The sequence below is a fragment of the Hibiscus syriacus genome, unplaced genomic scaffold (genome assembly GCF_006381635.1).
Source record: "Hibiscus syriacus cultivar Baekdansim isolate YM2019G1 unplaced genomic scaffold, ASM638163v2 tig00111022_pilon, whole genome shotgun sequence".
NCBI classification, from domain to species: Eukaryota; Viridiplantae; Streptophyta; class Magnoliopsida; order Malvales; family Malvaceae; genus Hibiscus; species Hibiscus syriacus.
Genome location: NW_024062956.1, coordinates 2,539,772 through 2,549,657, shown reverse-complemented (window position 1 = coordinate 2,549,657; position 9,886 = coordinate 2,539,772). Strand labels below are relative to the sequence as shown.

At 32.8% G+C, this 9,886-nt stretch overlaps 1 protein-coding gene across 1 annotated transcript; it reads left to right on the top strand.

Annotated features, from left to right (window-relative positions):
* On the top strand, positions 1-1,622 carry LOC120150636 (3-ketoacyl-CoA synthase 12-like). The gene has a single exon (XM_039163277.1). The coding sequence runs from the start codon at positions 16-18 to the stop codon at positions 1,450-1,452; it is 1,437 nt and encodes a 478-aa protein (XP_039019208.1). The 5' UTR covers positions 1-15; the 3' UTR covers positions 1,453-1,622.
* Positions 1,623-9,886: the final 8,264 nt, after the last annotated feature.

Below are 9,886 nucleotides of genomic sequence, written 5' to 3'. Positions count from 1 at the left end.
TTCTGTTTGTCTATAATGGAGTTGTTCTCTTTCTTGCTCTTCTTTCCGATCTTAGTTGTTTGTCTCAGGGTTTGCAAGTGGGTTGCCGACGAGAGAGACCAAGAATGTTACATTTTGGACTACCAATGTTACAAGCCGACCGATGATAGAATGGTCGGGACTGAGTTTTGTGGGGAAGTGATAAAAAGGAACAAGAACCTTGGACTCAACGAGTACAAGTTTTTGTTGAAAGCCATTGTCAGCTCCGGCATTGGGGAACAAACCTACGCCCCAAGAATCATGTTCTCCGGCCGAGAAGAGTCCCCGACGTTGGCCGATGGAATCCTAGAAATGGAAGAGTTTTTTAACGACAGCATCGGCAAGCTCTTGTCGAGGGCAGGCGTTTCGGCTCGAGAAATCGATCTCCTGGTCGTCAACGTCTCCATGCTATCAGCCGTTCCTTGTTTGTCCTCTAGAATCATCAATCGTTACAAAATGAGGGAAGACGTCAAGTGCTTTAACTTGACTGGAATGGGGTGCAGTGCAAGTTTGATCTCCCTCGATATCGTTCGCAATGTGTTCCAATCGTACAAAAACAAGTACGCTTTGTTGGTGACATCGGAGTCTTTGAGTCCAAATTGGTATGCAGGCAACGACAGATCCATGATTCTGGCGAATTGCTTGTTCCGTTCCGGCGGGTGTGCGATACTTTTGACGAACAAGAAGTCCCTGAAGCACGGAGCCATGTTCAAATTGAAATGCTTGGTGAGAACACATCATGGTGCAAGAGACGAGTCGTACAATTGTTGCATCCAAACGGAAGATGAGAAAGGAAGGGTTGGGTTTCACCTTGGGAAGAACCTCCCAAAAGCAGCAACCCGTTCTTTCGTCGACAATTTAAGGGTCATTTCCCCCAAGATCCTGCCGGTTACGGAGCTAGTCAAGTTCATGGTGGTCTCCCTGGTTAAGAAATGGAACCGCCGTGGTTCAACCAAGGGAACCACGACTCAAGGTCCTATAAAAGCTGGGGTTAACTTCAAGAGAGGAGTGGACCATTTCTGCATCCACACAGGAGGGAAAGCAGTGATCGAAGGCATAGGGTTAAGCCTCGATCTCACCGAGCACGACCTCGAACCGGCAAGGATGACACTGCATCGTTTCGGGAACACATCGGCAAGCAGTCTTTGGTATGTTTTAGCATACATGGAAGCCAAGAAAAGGTTGAAGAAAGGGGAGAAAGTGTTGATGATAAGCTTTGGGGCTGGGTTTAAATGCAACAGCTGTGTGTGGGAGATTGTAAGGGATTTAGGGGATGGGAATGTTTGGAAAGATGAAATTGAAAAATACCCACCAAAAACATTGGTGAATCCTTACATGGAGAAGTACGGGTGGATCCAGGACGAAGACATAAGCACCTTCAAAATCCCAGAAGACAAACTCTTCAAAGGTACCAACAACACTGAAACAAATTAGGATGCCATTTTTAACCTTAATCTCTTTAGATTTATGTCATTGATTATTAAATTTAATTTCTGGTATACTATTGAGTTCTTAGATTGTTAAATCCCAAGGTGGATTCATAACCAATAAGGTGGGCTGATTCTAATGATTTAAAAAGTATCCTATGTTGCATGAATTAAGCAATTTCAGTGATTAAGAGATTTATTGTTATTCTTTGAGGTCCCAAATTCGAGCAGGAATATGAGTATTCATTATTAAAGGATTGAAAGTCTTTGAATAAAATATTATTTTGTATTCACCTCATATTTATAAAAAAAAATACCATATTTTGGAGGTCTTCTTTCTTTTCTTTCTTTTTAATTGTTATCTTTTTTGGATGAACCAAATGATCACAGTGATTAAGAAATTGTTATTATTTTTTGAGATCCCGAGTTCGAGCACTATATACGTCGGGATATAACCGTTCAATATCAAATGATTGATAATTTTTTAACAGATTTTACCTTGTACTCACCCGTATTATTAGAAAGAATTATAACATTTTTACTATTGGTTTTGGAAGAAAATAGAAAAGAACTTGGCCTATGTTTTATAAAATAATGCATTTATCGTTTAATTTATGTACAGTTACTAAATTAGAAAATCTTAAACATATATTATTTTATAATCATTTTAAATTAATAAAAAAGAATTTTAATAAAACATATCAAGTAAAAATTTAAATCAACTGTTTTTTATTTTTTAAAAATATTGAATATATTCTTTATGCTAAATTGAAAAATGCATGGATTATTATCCCTGAATATTGCTGTGTGTAATTAAAAGAAGAGGACTTATCCTGTCAAAGTCTGCCCCATACACATGCTGAAGCATTTTACTGTTTGAACCTAAACATTTAAGATCCTCCATCAGGGAAGAGGATCCACTGAACAAAAATCCTCCGCGCCCTCTGTGTCCCTCTTTATGCCCCTCTAATAATATTTTGACACGTGCCTCTTTTTATTTTTATGGCAACGCATGTAAATTTCTAAAAAAAAAAATTACTTTATAACTTTATCTTCTACAATCTCTCTTTTATTTACGAACTCCAAAACAAATCAAAAATTTCCAGGTTGATTAATAAAAAAAATCCAATTCGCAACATATTTTAGTATACCCCAACTAATAAATGGTATTCTTTTACTTTCTGCAAGATTAGTACCTTATTCTCATATTTCAATTCAATAAAATAAACTCACACCTATGGATTTTGTATTGTTATTATTGCCTTAGAAGTTGATTCTGGAAAAGCACAACAAACAGCTTTCGATTGTATTTTCATACAAATGCAAGAAACAAACTTTCGACTTTTCATGGAAAATAAGAAAGAAATTCAAAGGGAGCAGTGGTGTCATTTTGTATTAACCAATTTTTGTGGACTTATCTTCTCAATTTACCTGCTTAATCAAAAGGATAAATATATACACGCCAATTGTCAAACTCTTGTATTCATGTATATAGAACTAAATTTGCAGATTCGGGGAGGGGGATGACAGTGATGAAGATTATTTTGAGATCCATCCTCTTGAGTTGTTTAAAGGGTGTTGTGAAACTGGAAGGCAAGTCGAAGAAGGAAGATTCAAAGCAAAGTTCATTCACAAGGTTTTACATGTTAGACTCAAGTGATCCAAGCTTGATGTTGTCGGAAAATTCGTCGACCTCGTTCTATGGTTTTAATCTTCATGTGTTTACACTTGGGGAGCTAAAAGTGATGATACATAACTTTTTATCGACTAATTTTCTGAGTGAAGTTGGGTTTGAAAAAGTTCATATATGTACATCTTTTCCAAAACCTTCGTTAAAAGTAAAATGTAGAAGATGAAGTAAATCAAGGAAGTAATTTTAAAAAAAAATATGTGTTGCCGTATAAATAAAAATACACATGTCAAAATATTACTAGTGGGGCACATAGAGGAGCAGAAGATTTCAATCCAGGGTCCATTATGGATGATAACACCCAAAAATAGTGGTGGATGGATGGATGGATAAATTGGACGATGATTCTCTAAATTTTAAATATTTTATATTAATAATTTATTTTTTATTTTTTAAATTTTTATAAATTTATTTTCTTATAATATTTTTAATTAGTCTCTTAACATAAAATTTTATGTATGATCCTTCAAAGATAATACGTCATTTTCCGAATTCTTCTTATTATTTAATTAATTCACTTCAGGACATGAAGTAATGCACTAATTAATGGAAGAGAATTTAAGCTTCTTCATAATACTTGGAATTAGTTATACTGTGTTATTAGTCTCTTAATTATTACTCAACATTTGACGACTAAGATTGCATTAAAATAATAAAGTCAAAGCATTTCCTAACAATAAAACTGTCAGTCCTAATAAATATAAAGCCCTTAAAAAATTGTGGTCAGTTTTTTTAATAATGGTATTTTATTTTTTTAAATTTTTCTCTATTTGTTCTAAGGTTTAGTCTTAACTAATCAGGATTGACTCGGATCGCATATCTGATTTGGTGGATAAATCTCTCAATAAAGATTTTCATAATCTACAAAGACTTAAACTCGATACCTTGTTTAAACAATGTCAAGTTATTTACCACTTGAACTAATCATTATAGGTAATAATGATATTTTACTTTTTATTTATTAAAAACAGGTTTTCTTTTCAAAAATCAGAATTTTTTACGCAATTTTCTTTCATTTGGGCTGTGTATTATTAATTCTTTAACAATGAAACATCTTGGCAAAAGTACGATCAATTTTGCGAAACTTAAACAAATGATATCCATATGGATTATTTTTAAATCTTAATTAGTTAAAGGTAAAAAACATTAGTAGTTTTTTTGTCAACAATTTATATGGTAGATAGTTAAAAGTTTTCGGTAAACATCTCTTTTATCCTCTAAATTATGGGTTCATTACTCGTCAGGAGTTAATTTACTAAAGGTAAAAAACATTAATATTTTTACAACTACTCTGAAAATTATTGGACTTCAAAAAGGTTTTTCACCTAACAATCACCTTTCAATTACTGATCAAGATCCCGTTTTAAAATTAATGTATGAAATAGCACTTATTTTTTTAAGGAAGAGCTCTAATATGACCAAACTCAAATTTTATTTAAGTTGAGACGAGGCGAGCTTTTGGGCTCATGATTGTAATGGATTTGATCCAAGCGTATGATAGCTATATGATAATGAAATTTGAGAGTAATTATAGTCTAATTCTATTGTAACATCATAAAAGTCGGAGTTGTAGGCATAAGAATTTATCGAGGCTCGTGGATTAAAAAAGTAATTGATTAAATATATGATATTGTAATGGTTCTAGAGTTTAGACTGGTTGATATGAGCGATCTTAGATGTTTTTTTCGGTTATTTGGGTATTTAAGTAAGTCTCCACCACACTATCGTGAGAATTTAAGTTCATCAAACGACGATGAAATCCTCTAGGATTGAACAATATACGAAAGCGTAAACACTGTTGGAACTATTCAAGTTACTAAGAGAGGCAACAAAATACAAAAAAAAAAATTAAGAAATTAGGAAACAAGCGACAAGAGAGAAATAGAGTAAATGCATAGTTGTATTACTCTGAAAGAATATAATAAATACAAATGAGAGAGAAATAGAGTAAATGCATAGTTGTATTACTCTGAAAGAATATAATAAATACAAATGAGGTGAGGAACCTATCTATTTATAGTTAAGTCCTTTACATCTAATGGTTTAGATCAATTTACATCTACCATTGAGATTGAATCATATCTTATCTTATCTTATCTTATCTCATCTTATCTAGAGAATTTGAATTCAAATCAAACATTATATATTTTATCCTTCAATTTAAGGATTGAAGTATTGAGACGTTCTATATAACCAAATCCACAATGGAATCTGAGTTTGTATCTCTATATAAATTCGGAGAAAAGAAGAGAGGCTACACATTTTTTTTTGGAAGATATTCTTATATGACCAAAGCATTTGCACAAAATATGTATATATTGCGATAATCAAACAACAATTGATAGAGCATAGAAATCAACCCTTTAGTTAACGTATACATAATGTTATCTTTTGATATTACAAAATCAACGGAGATAACTCCAATTGAGATCAATTGTCTTATGCATATAAGTCAAGACACGTGTTGTCAACACAATACAAAATTCGATCCGACATGAGTTTAGAGTAATTTCATCCGACCCAATCTGAAATAATATAAAATTATTATTTTTATTTAATAAAATAGAGACTTATTTGAAAAAATAATATAAAGAGGGATATTAGTGTAATTATCCTTAAATATATAAAAATATAATTATATTATTTTTTGGATCAGGTCAGGTAAATTATTTTTCACTCTAAATTCGAACCTGACCCAACATGAACTTATCCTCTAAAAAACTGACCCGATTCGAATCTTATTTTTCTAAAAAAATTTAATCTGATTGAATCAGGTCAAATCAAAACCTATTGAGTTCGGGTCTCGTGCCCATCGCTATTCAACACAATATCTAATTGAGACAACATATATTTATGGCATAATATTGATTTGCTTTAATTCAGTTTTAATTCAGATGGAAGGATGTAAGGTTTTAGCATTTTATTGAACCTTAATTTCAACAACCCGAGCTCACATATTTTTTTAATAGTCTGATGTGTTTATAAGATAGTATATGTTTATAATTTTTTAATTTATTAACAACGAAAATATCATACAAACACAATTACTCCATATCAGAACTTTCAAAAAATACTTTTTATTACTGAAATCATTTGATAAATTCAAGCTGACACATTTTTCAATTACTCTCACACTACAATTGAAAATATCATTAGCCAACTTTAGATTAATGCGACCCTCCAAGCAGCCCATTAATTATTCTATTCGTGTGGTAATGACAACACATTCTTGCACAAAATCTGACAGCAAATGCCAGCCAGCACCAAAACTCTTTAATGGGAGCAATAAATCTGTTGTCTCTACTACAGAAGTCATATTGGTCCGGGAACCACCTTTTACCCTTAAATGCACCACTGATAATGCATGAAATGGTCAATTCAAGCCAGCCATTCCTCCATATTTCTGCACTGCACTTCGCCCTTTATGGGGATTCATTGGCTGTCAATTTGTCGTCACACATCATGAAAGCATGGTTTTGTGATCACGTATTCAATTGTGTTGTGTTTATCGCGATTACGATAATAGTGAATATGGTTGGAATAATAACGAGTGGTATTACAGTTATTAAAGATATCACGACTGTAAAATAACGACTTTAGAAAGCCTTTATCATTATATAACGATCGCTATTTAAATCCATGTATGAGAGATTCTGTTGTTAAAAATATGTTCATGAATTAATCAAATTAAATTCAAAGTTTCTTTTACAAGTCACGAAACTCTTGCTGGTATTTTGATTGGAAAGTAAAATTTCCTGTTGTAAATGAAAATAACGTATCCATTTAACATCAACGTAACAGTTATACCAAAGATTTTGATATCCTCTTGGAAATTATATTTGGCTATTATATTTTGTAATATTTTTAATAGCACTCTAATTATATATAATTTTAGACACAATGATCGGTTTAGAACATAATGCATTCATGCAAGATACTTTCACGTATAAATTTATAACACTTCGGTTACAATTGAAAATGTTATATTATGTGATTTTAAAGTTTAACAATTGAAAAAGTCATATAAATTTATAACATCCAAAAATGTTGCAGAAAAAGATAACATTTCTTATTCAACTTAAAATATTATCATATCTAATTTAAAAAATTATAATTTTTAACTTGCAAAATTATACTCTTTATATTATATTAACCTGATGTATTTTAGACTCTTCCTATATTACGCGAACAATAAAAGTGATCAAATTACGGTGAGGTTATGGTTGTACTATAACTGCCCTACACATAAATTCATGACAGTGCAGAAACAAGAACGAGAAGAAGCTGAGCTATTCACGTGACAATCAGTGCAAGGTTTCGTATGCCGTCTCTTTATATAATTATGTTGGTAAAATAGACTGCTGCAAAACGAGGCGTTAGCACTGACTGAAAAATATTAAATAAAATAATCAATCATAATGATAATCGTGTCGTGGTAAAAACCACTGCCTTAGAAACGAATTCGCCCCAATGTGTGTAATCGCTGCAGTAGGCGGACCGTTCCCCCGAGGTTAACACGGCTCTCCAAGAATTCGTACACCCGAAAACTGGAGTGAACTTGGTGGTATTGCTCTTCTCTTAACTCAAACAACACTCTAAAGATAGGAGTATTTCAAACAACACGGCTCTCCATGGTTTCGCTTGACCACATGGAACTTAGATAACTAAGTTGGGTATCCACCATGAATTCCTCAACCAATGGGCTTTAGACCATCCCCCTCGACGAATCTAGGACCAAGGATCTGCTAGGTTCCTTTCTGACTTCACATACTCTAAAGAGAGCACTCCGTTCTTTATTAAGTGTCTAACTGATTCATGCCTTATACGAATGCGTATTTTCTTTCCATTGTATACATATCACAGCTTGTGAATCACACAATAAAGAAATCGGAGGAATCGGTCTTCCTCACAATGAAATATCTGCTAATAAGCTTCTGAGCCACTCGGCTTCTTGCCCAGCTAGGTCAAGAGCTATAAACTCTGACTCCATGGTAGAACGAGCAATACAAGTTTGCTTTGATGATTTCCACGAGATTGTTGCTCCACCTAAAGTAAAAACATACCCGCTTGTAGAGCTGACCTCATCATTATCAGAAACCCAGTTGGCATCACAATATCCTTCCAGTACCACAGGATAGCCAACAAACTCAAGTTTCCAATCCAAAGTACCCTTAAGATACTTCAGTAAGCGTCTAAGAGAAATCCAGTGTTCACCACTCGGATTATGAGTATATCTACTTAGTCTACTCACAGCATAAGCAATATCAGACCGAGTACAGTTCATTAAGAACATTAAGCTTCCGATTAATTTAGCATATTCTATTTGGGAAATGTTACTTCCTTTATTCTTAAAGAGATATATGCTAGTGTCACAAGGGTTCGAACAGGGATGACATCAAAACTGTCAAATTTCTTAAACACTTTCTCAAGATAGTGTGATTGACATAAAGAAAATCCCATTCCAGTAATTTTGACTCCTAAGATTACATCAACTTCTCCCAGATCCGTCATCTCAAATTTAGTGAACACGAAATTGTTTGTTTTGTTAATGGACTCAATTTTAGAACTGAAAATCAACATAAAAAACTTATGATGACGCAATCAGTACCAAACATCCTCGAATACACGCAAGCATTCGAACCATTCACAACAAAACCAGCACTAAGTATAGTTTTATGAAATTTCTTGTACCATTGTTCCCATATAGATCTCCTCCTCTAGATCTCCATTCAGAAATGTAGTCTTAACATACATTTGATGTACTCGCAACTTATGAATGGAGGCTAGTGCAAATAATGCGCGGATCGTTGAGATGTTTATAATGGGAGAGTATGTATCAAAGTAGTCTAAACCTTTGATTGAACCCATTGACAACTAGCCTTGCCTTGTACCACTGGATCAAACCATTTGATCTCATTTTCTTCCGGAAGATTCATTTGCTACAGATTGGTTTAAATCTTCTAGGCAAGTCAACTAATCCCATGTATGATTAGACATTATCGATTCTAGTTCATCATTAATAGCGCTTTTCTAGAACTAGTATCGATAGATCTTATAGCCTTTTTAGGATCTTCATATAATATTTAAGCTATATGATCAGAAAGAGAATCTAAATCATTTATCTCAGAAATAAAGGATAAAATTTGGTCCAAATAGCCTTTTAGTTCTTCTAGTCTCGAAATCAATTTCTTGAGAAGACCTAGCAGGAATACTAGAAGAAGTTAATAGAATATTTTTCTTTTTAAGTTTATGCATTTAATCTACATTTTAAGACACCCCCACATTTCTAACATTTTAGGATATCCATAAGTGTCTTGTAAAACGTGTAAACAAATACTCAATCATACTAGAGTAAAGTTTGTTATGAGTTTTAGCCATAAAACTATATTTTAACAAACTCAAGTTTTGTTTACACATAATTATATTCTCAAAGTTTTGAGAAGTTACAAATCATTAAGATTAAAATGCATAAACCATTATGAAATAGATAATCTCTTTTCTTTCCTCTACTTATGAAAATCACTTAGAGATTTAATAGATACAACACACTCTTAGTAGCAATAGTGTCTATCATATTCTCATTCATGGTATTCAACATATTAGCCTTAAAGAGATCATCATATATTTTATTTACTATGACTAAATTTGGTATTCCACTCAACCAAATTAATCTCTACTCTTTTAAATTTTGCATTAAGTTTTAAGAGTTTTTATCTTGTCAAAGTATTTTATAAATTGGAATAGTTAGCAA

Bases quoted from the DNA above. Each gene is read 5' to 3' on its own strand.
- LOC120150636 (XM_039163277.1), top strand. From the start codon at position 16: ATGGAGTTGTTCTCTTTCTTGCTCTTCTTTCCGATCTTAGTTGTTTGT.